This window comes from Brienomyrus brachyistius, unplaced genomic scaffold (assembly GCF_023856365.1).
Source record: "Brienomyrus brachyistius isolate T26 unplaced genomic scaffold, BBRACH_0.4 scaffold113, whole genome shotgun sequence".
NCBI lineage: Eukaryota > Metazoa > Chordata > Actinopteri > Osteoglossiformes > Mormyridae > Brienomyrus > Brienomyrus brachyistius.
The window spans coordinates 467,493-481,388 of record NW_026042388.1 but is presented as its reverse complement, the minus strand read 5'-3'; the positions used below and the strand labels follow the sequence as shown (position 1 = coordinate 481,388).

The 13,896-nt window shown below is 38.2% G+C and overlaps 1 protein-coding gene across 1 annotated transcript; it reads right to left on the bottom strand.

The window, feature by feature from the left end:
• Nucleotides 1-224: 224 nt before the first annotated feature.
• On the bottom strand, nucleotides 225-12,250 carry LOC125727711 (uncharacterized). The gene is made up of 10 exons (XM_049004613.1): nucleotides 12,157-12,250; nucleotides 8,220-8,372; nucleotides 7,967-7,981; nucleotides 6,831-6,995; nucleotides 6,250-6,402; nucleotides 5,847-6,011; nucleotides 5,266-5,418; nucleotides 4,863-5,027; nucleotides 3,413-3,450; nucleotides 225-458 (listed from the first exon to the last, which is right to left on the bottom strand). Exons 1-10 carry the CDS (start codon nucleotides 12,248-12,250, stop codon nucleotides 225-227), a joined length of 1,335 nt encoding a protein of 444 aa, XP_048860570.1.
• Nucleotides 12,251-13,896: the final 1,646 nt, after the last annotated feature.

The window sequence follows — 13,896 nt, the reverse complement described above, 5'->3', positions numbered from 1 at the left end:
CTTGAATGATGTCATCACAATGGGTGTAAAGAACACAGCTGTCATACGACAAGGCAAACCGCTCTTCACACCTGCACTGGAATCCATTACCATTCGGGTAACAAACTGAGGAAGCAAGAATGAGATAGTCAGATGTGTTTTCAAGTTGTTCATGTCAGCAAAATTACCCTTTTCCTTAGGTAATGAAAAGAAGAAGTTTTTCAAATATTGCTATCCCATCAAAATTATTGATAAATGCAGCTAGAAGAATAGCTTTCCTCCAGCGTAACAGCATAGATGAAAATCTCCGTTAGATAACGTGAAAGAAATGCTGAGGAAAAAATCCCCAAGCGATTGCTTTTACCTGTTGTTAAGTTCACCCCAGTTACTTCAATGGCATTAGTCATTGGGTATGGGAATGATGTTGTTGCAAGCAGGTTTCTCAGATCATTTATCATTGCGATATCTGACACGGTCACCTCAATGTCAATGTCATAGTCCAATTCAGTTTTGGGAGCTGTATGATAGGTGAGACGGAAAGGTTCTACATACAGAAAGTCGATCATACTTGAAGACAGAAGCCAATAAGTAACATTCTCTATTATGTCATGAGGGATTCTAAACAGCAGAGGACATGAAGGCTTGTTTTTGATGTGCCACGCTACAGATGACAAGAAGATAGTTCAGGTCTGAAATTCTCTTTAGTCTAAGTTTGCCGTCACATCTCATATTTCATCAAGGAACATCTAGTAGGCCTACGCATTTCCAATCTTCTTCTTAATATAAGGGAATGCAATGTAGAAAACATAAAAGATCCTAAATGTTACGGGAGATATCTACATATATATACTTTTAAATGTAATTAGAAATTAAAGTATTATCAGCAATTCCCTCTGATCTGACATTTGGAAAGAAAGATATTAGGAATAAGCAAGAAGTGTTCTCACGTAGTTGTGGTTGGCAAAACTGTCCATCGGCCGGTATTGCGTTGATGCATCTGCATGTGCCTTGAATGATGTCATCACAATGGGTGTACAGAACACAGCTGTCATACGACAAGGCAAACCGCTCTTCACACCTGCACTGGAATCCATTACCATTCGGGTAACAAACTGAGGAAGCAAGAATGAGATAGTCAGATGTGTTTTCAAGTTGTTCATGTCAGCAAAATTACCCTTTTCCTTAGGTAATGAAAAGAAGAAGTTTTTCAAATATTGCTATCCCATCAAAATTATTGATAAATGCAGCTAGAAGAATAGCTTTCCTCCAGCGTAACAGCATAGATGAAAATCTCCGTTAGATAACGTGAAAGAAATGCTGAGGAATCAATCCGCAAGCGATTGCTTTTACCTGTTGTTAAGTTCACCCCAGTTACTTCAATGGTATTACTCATTGGGTATGGGAATGATGTTGTTGCAAGCAGGTTCCTCAGATCATTTATCATTGCGATATCTGACACGGTCACCTCAATGTCAATGTCATAGTCCAATTCAGTTTTGGGAGCTGTATGATAGGTAAGACGAAAAGGTTCTACATACAGAAAGTCGATCATACTTGAAGACAGAAGCCAATGAGTAACATTCTCTATTATGTCATGAGGGATTCTAAACAGCAGAGGACATGAAGGCTTGTTTTTGATGTGCCACGCTACAGATGACAAGAAGATAGTTCAGGTCTGAAATTCTCTTTAGTCTAAGTTTGCCGTCACATCTCATATTTCATTAAGGAACATTTAGTAGGCCTACTCATTTCCAATCTTATTCTTAATATAAGGGAATGCAATGTAGAAAACATAAAAGATCCTAAATGTTACGGGAGATATCTACATATATACTTTTAAATGTAATTAGAAATTAAAGTATTATCAGCAATTCCCTCTGATCTGACATTTGGAAAGAAAGATATTAGGAATAAGCAAGAAGTGTTCTCACGTAGTTGTGGTTGGCAAAACTGTCCATCGGCCGGTATTGCGTTGATGCATCTGCATGTGCCTTGAATGATGTCATCACAATGGGTGTAAAGAACACAGCTGTCATACGACAAGGCAAACCGCTCTTCACACCTGCACTGGAATCCATTACCATTCGGGTAACAAACTGAGGAAGCAAGAATGAGATACTCAGATGTGTTTTCAAGTTGTTCATGTCAGCAAAATTACCCTTTTCCTTAGGTAATGAAAAGAAGAAGTTTTTCAAATATTGCTATCCCATCAAAATTATTGATAAATGCAGCTAGAAGAATAGCTTTCCTCCAGCGTAACAGCATAGATGAAAATCTCCGTTAGATAACGTGAAAGAAATGCTGAGGAATCAATCCGCAAGCGATTGCTTTTACCTGTTGTTAAGTTCACCCCAGTTACTTCAATGGTATTACTCATTGGGTATGGGAATGATGTTGTTGCAAGCAGGTTCCTAAGATCATTTATCATTGCGATATCTGACACGGTCACCTCAATGTCAATGTCATAGTCCAATTCAGTTTTGGGAGCTGTATGATAGGTGAGATGAAAAGGTTCTACATACAGAGAGTCGATCATACTTGAAGACAGAAGCCAATAAGTAACATTCTCTATTATGTCATGAGGGATTCTAAACAGCAGAGGACATGAAGGCTTGTTTTTGATGTGCCACGCTACAGATGACAAGAAGATAGTTCAGGTCTGAAATTCTCTTTAGTCTAAGTTTGCCATCACATCTCATATTTCATTAAGGAACATCTAGTAGGCCTACTCATTTCCAATCTTATTCTTAATAGTAGGGAATGCAATGTAGAAAACATAAAAGATCCTAAATGTTACGGGAGATATCTACATATATACTTTTAAATGTAATTAGAAATTAAAGTATTATCAGCAATTCCCTCTGATCTGACATTTGGAAAGAAAGATATTAGGAATAAGCAAGAAGTGTTCTCACGTAGTTGTAGTTGGCAAAACTGTCCATCGGCCGGTATTGCGTTGATGCATCTGCATGTGCCTTGAATGATGTCATCACAATGGGTGTACAGAACACAGCTGTCATACGACAAGGCAAACCGCTCTTCACACCTGCACTGGAATCCATTACCATTCGGGTAACAAACTGAGGAAGCAAGAATGAGATAGTCAGATGTGTTTTCAAGTTGTTCATGTCAGCAAAATTACCCTTTTCCTTAGGTAATGAAAAGAAGAAGTTTTTCAAATATTGCTATCCCATCAAAATTATTGATAAATGCAGCTAGAAGAATAACTTTCCTCCAGCGTAACAGCATAGATGAAAATCTCCGTTAGATAACGTGAAAGAAATGCTGAGGAAACAATCCGCAAGCGATTGCTTTTACCTGTTGTTAAGTTCACCCCAGTTACTTCAATAGTATTAGTCATTGGGTATGGGAATGATGTTGTTGCAAGCAGGTTTCTCAGATCATTTATTATTGCGATATCTGACACGGTCACCTCAATGTCAATGTCGTAGTCCAATTCAGTTTTGGGAGCTGTATGATAGGTGAGACGAAAAGGTTCTACATACAGAAAGTCGATCATACTTGAAGACAGAAGCCAATAAGTAACATTCTCTATTATGTCATGAGGGATTCTAAACAGCAGAGGACATGAAGGCTTGTTTTTGATGTGCCACGCTACAGATGACAGGAAGATAGTTCAGGTCTGAAATTCTCTTTAGTCTAAGTTTGCCGTCACATCTCATATTTCATCAAGGAACATCTAGTAGGCCTACGCATTTCCAATCTTCTTCTTAATATAAGGGAATGCAATGTAGAAAACATAAAAGATCCTAAATGTTACGGGAGATATCTACATATATACTTTTAAATGTAATTAGAAATTAAAGTATCATCAGCAATTCCCTCTGATCTGACATTTGGAAAGAAAGATATTAGGAATAAGCAAGAAGTGTTCTCACGTAGTTGTGGTTGGCAAAACTGTCCATCGGCCGGTATTGCGTTGATGCATCTGCATGTGCCTTGAATGATGTCATCACAATGGGTGTACAGAACACAGCTGTCATACGACAAGGCAAACCGCTCTTCACACCTGCACTGGAATCCATTACCATTCGGGTAACAAACTGAGGAAGCAAGAATGAGATAGTCAGATGTGTTTTCAAGTTGTTCATGTCAGCAAAATTACCCTTTTCCTTAGGTAATGAAAAGAAGAAGTTTTTCAAATATTGCTATCCCATCAAAATTATTGATAAATGCAGCTAGAAGAATAGCTTTCCTCCAGCGTAACAGCATAGATGAAAATCTCCGTTAGATAACGTGAAAGAAATGCTGAGGAATCAATCCGCAAGCGATTGCTTTTACCTGTTGTTAAGTTCACCCCAGTTACTTCAATGGTATTACTCATTGGGTATGGGAATGATGTTGTTGCAAGCAGGTTCCTCAGATCATTTATCATTGCGATATCTGACACGGTCACCTCAATGTCAATGTCATAGTCCAATTCAGTTTTGGGAGCTGTATGATAGGTAAGACGAAAAGGTTCTACATACAGAAAGTCGATCATACTTGAAGACAGAAGCCAATGAGTAACATTCTCTATTATGTCATGAGGGATTCTAAACAGCAGAGGACATGAAGGCTTGTTTTTGATGTGCCACGCTACAGATGACAAGATGATAGTTCAGGTCTGAAATTCTCTTTAGTCTAAGTTTGCCGTCACATCTCATATTTCATTAAGGAACATTTAGTAGGCCTACTCATTTCCAATCTTATTCTTAATATAAGGGAATGCAATGTAGAAAACATAAAAGATCCTAAATGTTACGGGAGATATCTACATATATACTTTTAAATGTAATTAGAAATTAAAGTATTATCAGCAATTCCCTCTGATCTGACATTTGGAAAGAAAGATATTAGGAATAAGCAAGAAGTGTTCTCACGTAGTTGTGGTTGGCAAAACTGTCCATCGGCCGGTATTGCGTTGATGCATCTGCATGTGCCTTGAATGATGTCATCACAATGGGTGTACAGAACACAGCTGTCATACGACAAGGCAAACCGCTCGTCACACCTGCACTGGAATCCATTACCATTCGGGTAACAAACTGAGAAAGCAAGAATGAGATAGTCAGATGTGTTTTCAAGTTGTTCATGTCAGCAAAATTACCCTTTTCCTTAGGTAATGAAAAGAAGAAGTTTTTCAAATATTGCTATCCCATCAAAATTATTGATAAATGCAGCTAGAAGAATAGCTTTCCTCCAGCGTAACAGCATAGATGAAAATCTCCGTTAGATAACGTGAAAGAAATGCTGAGGAATCAATCCGCAAGCGATTGCTTTTACCTGTTGTTAAGTTCACCCCAGTTACTTCAATGGTATTACTCATTGGGTATGGGAATGATGTTGTTGCAAGCAGGTTCCTCAGATCATTTATCATTGCGATATCTGACACGGTCACCTCAATGTCAATGTCGTAGTCCAATTCAGTTTTGGGAGCTGTATGATAGGTGAGACGAAAAGGTTCTACATACAGAAAGTCGATCATACTTGAAGACAGAAGCCAATGAGTAACATTCTCTATTATGTCATGAGGGATTCTAAACAGCAGAGGACATGAAGGCTTGTTTTTGATGTGCCACGCTACAGATGACAAGAAGATAGTTCAGGTCTGAAATTCTCTTTAGTCTAAGTTTGCCGTCACATCTCATATTTCATTAAGGAACATTTAGTAGGCCTACTCATTTCCAATCTTATTCTTAATATAAGGGAATGCAATGTAGAAAACATAAAAGATCCTAAATGTTACGGGAGATATCTACATATATACTTTTAAATGTAATTAGAAATTAAAGTATTATCAGCAATTCCCTCTGATCTGACATTTGGAAAGAAAGATATTAGGAATAAGCAAGAAGTGTTCTCACGTAGTTGTGGTTGGCAAAACTGTCCATCGGCCGGTATTGCGTTGATGCATCTGCATGTGCCTTGAATGATGTCATCACAATGGGTGTACAGAACACAGCTGTCATACGACAAGGCAAACCGCTCGTCACACCTGCACTGGAATCCATTACCATTCGGGTAACAAACTGAGAAAGCAAGAATGAGATAGTCAGATGTGTTTTCAAGTTGTTCATGTCAGCAAAATTACCCTTTTCCTTAGGTAATGAAAAGAAGAAGTTTTTCAAATATTGCTATCCCATCAAAATTATTGATAAATGCAGCTAGAAGAATAACTTTCCTCCAGCGTAACAGCATAGATGAAAATCTCCGTTAGATAACGTGAAAGAAATGCTGAGGAAAAAATCCCCAAGCGATTGCTTTTACCTGTTGTTAAGTTCACCCCAGTTACTTCAATGGCATTAGTCATTGGGTATGGGAATGATGTTGTTGCAAGCAGGTTTCTCAGATCATTTATCATTGCGATATCTGACACGGTCACCTCAATGTCAATGTCATAGTCCAATTCAGTTTTGGGAGCTGTATGATAGGTGAGACGAAAAGGTTCTACATACAGAGAGTCGATCATACTTGAAGACAGAAGCCAATAAGTAACATTCTCTATTATGTCATGAGGGATTCTAAACAGCAGAGGACATGAAGGCTTGTTTTTGATGTGCCACGCTACAGATGACAAGAAGATAGTTCAGGTCTGAAATTCTCTTTAGTCTAAGTTTGCCATCACATCTCATATTTCATTAAGGAACATCTAGTAGGCCTACTCATTTCCAATCTTATTCTTAATAGTAGGGAATGCAATGTAGAAAACATAAAAGATCCTAAATGTTACGGGAGATATCTACATATATACTTTTAAATGTAATTAGAAATTAAAGTATTATCAGCAATTCCCTCTGATCTGACATTTGGAAAGAAAGATATTAGGAATAAGCAAGAAGTGTTCTCACGTAGTTGTGGTTGGCAAAACTGTCCATCGGCCGGTATTGCGTTGATGCATCTGCATGTGCCTTGAATGATGTCATCACAATGGGTGTACAGAACACAGCTGTCATACGACAAGGCAAACCGCTCTTCACACCTGCACTGGAATCCATTACCATTCGGGTAACAAACTGAGGAAGCAAGAATGAGATAGTCAGATGTGTTTTCAAGTTGTTCATGTCAGCAAAATTACCCTTTTCCTTAGGTAATGAAAAGAAGAAGTTTTTCAAATATTGCTATCCCATCAAAATTATTGATAAATGCAGCTAGAAGAATAACTTTCCTCCAGCGTAACAGCATAGATGAAAATCTCCGTTAGATAACGTGAAAGAAATGCTGAGGAAACAATCCGCAAGCGATTGCTTTTACCTGTTGTTAAGTTCACCCCAGTTACTTCAATAGTATTAGTCATTGGGTATGGGAATGATGTTGTTGCAAGCAGGTTTCTCAGATCATTTATCATTGCGATATCTGACACGGTCACCTCAATGTCAATGTCGTAGTCCAATTCAGTTTTGGGAGCTGTATGATAGGTGAGACGAAAAGGTTCTACATACAGAAAGTCGATCATACTTGAAGACAGAAGCCAATAAGTAACATTCTCTATTATGTCATGAGGGATTCTAAACAGCAGAGGACATGAAGGCTTGTTTTTGATGTGCCACGCTACAGATGACAGGAAGATAGTTCAGGTCTGAAATTCTCTTTAGTCTAAGTTTGCCGTCACATCTCATATTTCATCAAGGAACATCTAGTAGGCCTACGCATTTCCAATCTTCTTCTTAATATAAGGGAATGCAATGTAGAAAACATAAAAGATCCTAAATGTTACGGGAGATATCTACATATATATACTTTTAAATGTAATTAGAAATTAAAGTATTATCAGCAATTCCCTCTGATCTGACATTTGGAAAGAAAGATATTAGGAATAAGCAAGAAGTGTTCTCACGTAGTTGTGGTTGGCAAAACTGTCCATCGGCCGGTATTGCGTTGATGCATCTGCATGTGCCTTGAATGATGTCATCACAATGGGTGTACAGAACACAGCTGTCATACGACAAGGCAAACCGCTCTTCACACCTGCACTGGAATCCATTACCATTCGGGTAACAAACTGAGGAAGCAAGAATGAGATAGTCAGATGTGTTTTCAAGTTGTTCATGTCAGCAAAATTACCCTTTTCCTTAGGTAATGAAAAGAAGAAGTTTTTCAAATATTGCTATCCCATCAAAATTATTGATAAATGCAGCTAGAAGAATAGCTTTCCTCCAGCGTAACAGCATAGATGAAAATCTCCGTTAGATAACGTGAAAGAAATGCTGAGGAATCAATCCGCAAGCGATTGCTTTTACCTGTTGTTAAGTTCACCCCAGTTACTTCAATGGTATTACTCATTGGGTATGGGAATGATGTTGTTGCAAGCAGGTTTCTCAGATCATTTATCATTGCGATATCTGACACGGTCACCTCCATGTCAATGTCGTAGTCCAATTCAGTTTTGGGAGCTGTATGATAGGTGAGACGAAAAGGTTCTACATACAGAAAGTCGATCATACTTGAAGACAGAAGCCAATAAGTAACATTCTCTATTATGTCATGAGGGATTCTAAACAGCAGAGGACATGAAGGCTTGTTTTTGATGTGCCACGCTACAGATGACAGGAAGATAGTTCAGGTCTGAAATTCTCTTTAGTCTAAGTTTGCCGTCACATCTCATATTTCATCAAGGAACATCTAGTAGGCCTACGCATTTCCAATCTTCTTCTTAATATAAGGGAATGCAATGTAGAAAACATAAAAGATCCTAAATGTTACGGGAGATATCTACATATATATACTTTTAAATGTAATTAGAAATTAAAGTATTATCAGCAATTCCCTCTGATCTGACATTTGGAAAGAAAGATATTAGGAATAAGCAAGAAGTGTTCTCACATAGTTGTGGTTGGCAAAACTGTCCATCGGCCGGTATTGCGTTGATGCATCTGCATGTGCCTTGAATGATGTCATCACAATGGGTGTACAGAACACAGCTGTCATACGACAAGGCAAACCGCTCTTCACACCTGCACTGGAATCCATTACCATTCGGGTAACAAACTGAGGAAGCAAGAATGAGATAGTCAGATGTGTTTTCAAGTTATTCATATCAGCAAAATTACCCATTTCCTTAAGTATGAAAAGAAGAAGTTTTTCAAATATTGCTATCCCATCAAAATTATTGATAAATGCAGCTAGAAGAATAGCTTTCCTCCAGCGTAACAGCATAGATGAAAATCTCCGTTAGATAACGTGAAAGAAATGCTGAGGAAACAATCCGCAAGCGATTGCTTTTACCTGTTGTTAAGTTCACTCCAGTTACTTCAATGGCATTAGTCATTGGGTATGGGAATGATGTTGTTGCAAGCAGGTTCCTCAGATCATTTATCATTGCGATATCTGACACGGTCACCTCAATGTCAATGTCATAGTCCAATTCAGTTTTGGGAGCTGTATGATAGGTGAGACGAAAAGGTTCTACATACAGAAAGTCGATCATACTTGAAGACAGAAGCCAATAAGTAACATTCTCTATTATGTCATGAGGGATTCTAAACAGCAGAGGACATGAAGGCTTGTTTTTGATGTGCCACGCTACAGATGACAGGAAGATAGTTCAGGTCTGAAATTCTCTTTAGTCTAAGTTTGCCGTCACATCTCATATTTCATCAAGGAACATCTAGTAGGCCTACTCATTTCCAATCTTCTTTTTAATATAAGGGAATGCAATGTAGAAAACATAAAAGATCCTAAATGTTACGGGAGATATCTACATATATACTTTTAAATGTAATTAGAAATTAAAGTATTATCAGCAATTCCCTCTGATCTGACATTTGGAAAGAAAGATATTAGGAATAAGCAAGAAGTGTTCTCACGTAGTTGTGGTTGGCAAAACTGTCCATCGGCCGGTATTGCGTTGATGCATCTGCATGTGCCTTGAATGATGTCATCACAATGGGTGTACAGAACACAGCTGTCATACGACAAGGCAAACCGCTCTTCACACCTGCACTGGAATCCATTACCATTCGGGTAACAAACTGAGGAAGCAAGAATGAGATAGTCAGATGTGTTTTCAAGTTATTCATATCAGCAAAATTACCCATTTCCTTAAGTAATGAAAAGAAGAAGTTTTTCAAATATTGCTATCCCATCAAAATTATTGATAAATGCAGCTAGAAGAATAGCTTTCCTCCAGCGTAACAGCATAGATGAAAATCTCCGTTAGATAACGTGAAAGAAATGCTGAGGAAACAATCCGCAAGCGATTGCTTTTACCTGTTGTTAAGTTCACTCCAGTTACTTCAATGGCATTAGTCATTGGGTATGGGAATGATGTTGTTGCAAGCAGGTTCCTCAGATCATTTATCATTGCGATATCTGACACGGTCACCTCAATGTCAATGTCATAGTCCAATTCAGTTTTGGGAGCTGTATGATAGGTGAGACGAAAAGGTTCTACATACAGAAAGTCGATCATACTTGAAGACAGAAGCCAATAAGTAACATTCTCTATTATGTCATGAGGGATTCTAAACAGCAGAGGACATGAAGGCTTGTTTTTGATGTGCCACGCTACAGATGACAGGAAGATAGTTCAGGTCTGAAATTCTCTTTAGTCTAAGTTTGCCGTCACATCTCATATTTCATCAAGGAACATCTAGTAGGCCTACTCATTTCCAATCTTCTTTTTAATATAAGGGAATGCAATGTAGAAAACATAAAAGATCCTAAATGTTACGGGAGATATCTACATATATACTTTTAAATGTAATTAGAAATTAAAGTATTATCAGCAATTCCCTCTGATCTGACATTTGGAAAGAAAGATATTAGGAATAAGCAAGAAGTGTTCTCACGTAGTTGTGGTTGGCAAAACTGTCCATCGGCCGGTATTGCGTTGATGCATTTGCATGTGCCTTGAATGATGTCATCACAATGGGTGTACAGAACACAGCTGTCATACGACAAGGCAAACCGCTCTTCACACCTGCACTGGAATCCATTACCATTCGGGTAACAAACTGAGGAAGCAAGAATGAGATAGTCAGATGTGTTTTCAAGTTATTCATATCAGCAAAATTACCCATTTCCTTAAGTAATGAAAAGAAGAAGTTTTTCAAATATTGCTATCCCATCAAAATTATTGATAAATGCAGCTAGAAGAATAGCTTTCCTCCAGCGTAACAGCATAGATGAAAATCTCCGTTAGATAACGTGAAAGAAATGCTGAGGAAACAATCCGCAAGCGATTGCTTTTACCTGTTGTTAAGTTCACTCCAGTTACTTCAATGGCATTAGTCATTGGATATGGGAATGATGTTGTTGCAAGCAGGTTCCTCAGATCATTTATCATTGCGATATCTGACACGGTCACCTCAATGTCAATGTCATAGTCCAATTCAGTTTTGGGAGCTGTATGATAGGTGAGACGAAAAGGTTCTACATACAGAAAGTCGATCATACTTGAAGACAGAAGCCAATAAGTAACATTCTCTATTATGTCATGAGGGATTCTAAACAGCAGAGGACATGAAGGCTTGTTTTTGATGTGCCACGCTACAGATGACAGGAAGATAGTTCAGGTCTGAAATTCTCTTTAGTCTAAGTTTGCCGTCACATCTCATATTTCATCAAGGATCATCTAGTAGGCCTACTCATTTCCAATCTTCTTTTTAATATAAGGGAATGCAATGTAGAAAACATAAAAGATCCTAAATGTTACGGGAGATATCTACATATATACTTTTAAATGTAATTAGAAATTAAAGTATTATCAGCAATTCCCTCTGATCTGACATTTGGAAAGAAAGATATTAGGAATAAGCAAGAAGTGTTCTCACATAGTTGTGGTTGGCAAAACTGTCCATCGGCCGGTATTGCGTTGATGCATTTGCATGTGCCTTGAATGATGTCATCACAATGGGTGTACAGAACACAGCTGTCATACGACAAGGCAAACCGCTCTTCACACCTGCACTGGAATCCATTACCATTCGGGTAACAAACTGAGGAAGCAAGAATGAGATAGTCAGATGTGTTTTCAAGTTATTCATATCAGCAAAATTACCCTTTTCCTTAGGTAATGAAAAGAAGAAGTTTTTCAAATATTGCTATCCCATCAAAATTATTGATAAATGCAGCTAGAAGAATAGCTTTCCTCCAGCGTAACAGCATAGATGAAAATCTCCGTTAGATAACGTGAAAGAAATGCTGAGGAATCAATCCGCAAGCGATTGCTTTTACCTGTTGTTAAGTTCACCCCAGTTACTTCAATGGTGTTAGTCATTGGGTATGGGAATGATGTTGTTGCAAGCAGGTTCCTCAGATCATTTATCATTGCGATATCTGACACGGTCACCTCAATGTCAATGTCATAGTCCAATTCAGTTTTGGGAGCTGTATGATAGGTGAGACGAAAAGGTTCTACATACAGAAAGTCGATCATACTTGAAGACAGAAGCCAATAAGTAACATTCTCTATTATGTCATGAGGGATTCTAAACAGCAGAGGACATGAAGGCTTGTTTTTGATGTGCCACGCTACAGATGACAGGAAGATAGTTCAGGTCTGAAATTCTCTTTAGTCTAAGTTTGCCGTCACATCTCATATTTCATCAAGGAACATCTAGTAGGCCTACTCATTTCCAATCTTCTTTTTAATATAAGGGAATGCAATGTAGAAAACATAAAAGATCCTAAATGTTACGGGAGATATCTACATATATACTTTTAAATGTAATTAGAAATTAAAGTATTATCAGCAATTCCCTCTGATCTGACATTTGGAAAGAAAGATATTAGGAATAAGCAAGAAGTGTTCTCACGTAGTTGTGGTTGGCAAAACTGTCCATCGGCCGGTATTGCGTTGATGCATCTGCATGTGCCTTGAATGATGTCATCACAATGGGTGTACAGAACACAGCTGTCATACGACAAGGCAAACCGCTCTTCACACCTGCACTGGAATCCATTACCATTCGGGTAACAAACTGAGGAAGCAAGAATGAGATAGTCAGATGTGTTTTCAAGTTATTCATATCAGCAAAATTACCCATTTCCTTAAGTAATGAAAAGAAGAAGTTTTTCAAATATTGCTATCCCATCAAAATTATTGATTAATGCAGCTAGAAGAATAGCTTTCCTCCAGCGTAACAGCATAGATGAAAATCTCCGTTAGATAACGTGAAAGAAATGCTGAGGAAACAATCCGCAAGCGATTGCTTTTACCTGTTGTTAAGTTCACTCCAGTTACTTCAATGGCATTAGTCATTGGGTATGGGAATGATGTTGTTGCAAGCAGGTTCCTCAGATCATTTATCATTGCGATATCTGACACGGTCACCTCAATGTCAATGTCATAGTCCAATTCAGTTTTGGGAGCTGTATGATAGGTGAGACGAAAAGGTTCTACATACAGAAAGTCGATCATACTTGAAGACAGAAGCCAATAAGTAACATTCTCTATTATGTCATGAGGGATTCTAAACAGCAGAGGACATGAAGGCTTGTTTTTGATGTGCCACGCTACAGATGACAGGAAGATAGTTCAGGTCTGAAATTCTCTTTAGTCTAAGTTTGCCGTCACATCTCATATTTCATCAAGGAACATCTAGTAGGCCTACTCATTTCCAATCTTCTTTTTAATATAAGGGAATGCAATGTAGAAAACATAAAAGATCCTAAATGTTACGGGAGATATCTACATATATACTTTTAAATGTAATTAGAAATTAAAGTATTATCAGCAATTCCCTCTGATCTGACATTTGGAAAGAAAGATATTAGGAATAAGCAAGAAGTGTTCTCACGTAGTTGTGGTTGGCAAAACTGTCCATCGGCCGGTATTGCGTTGATGCATCTGCATGTGCCTTGAATGATGTCATCACAATGGGTGTACAGAACACAGCTGTCATACGACAAGGCAAACCGCTCTTCACACCTGCACTGGAATCCATTACCATTCGGGTAACAAACTGAGGAAGC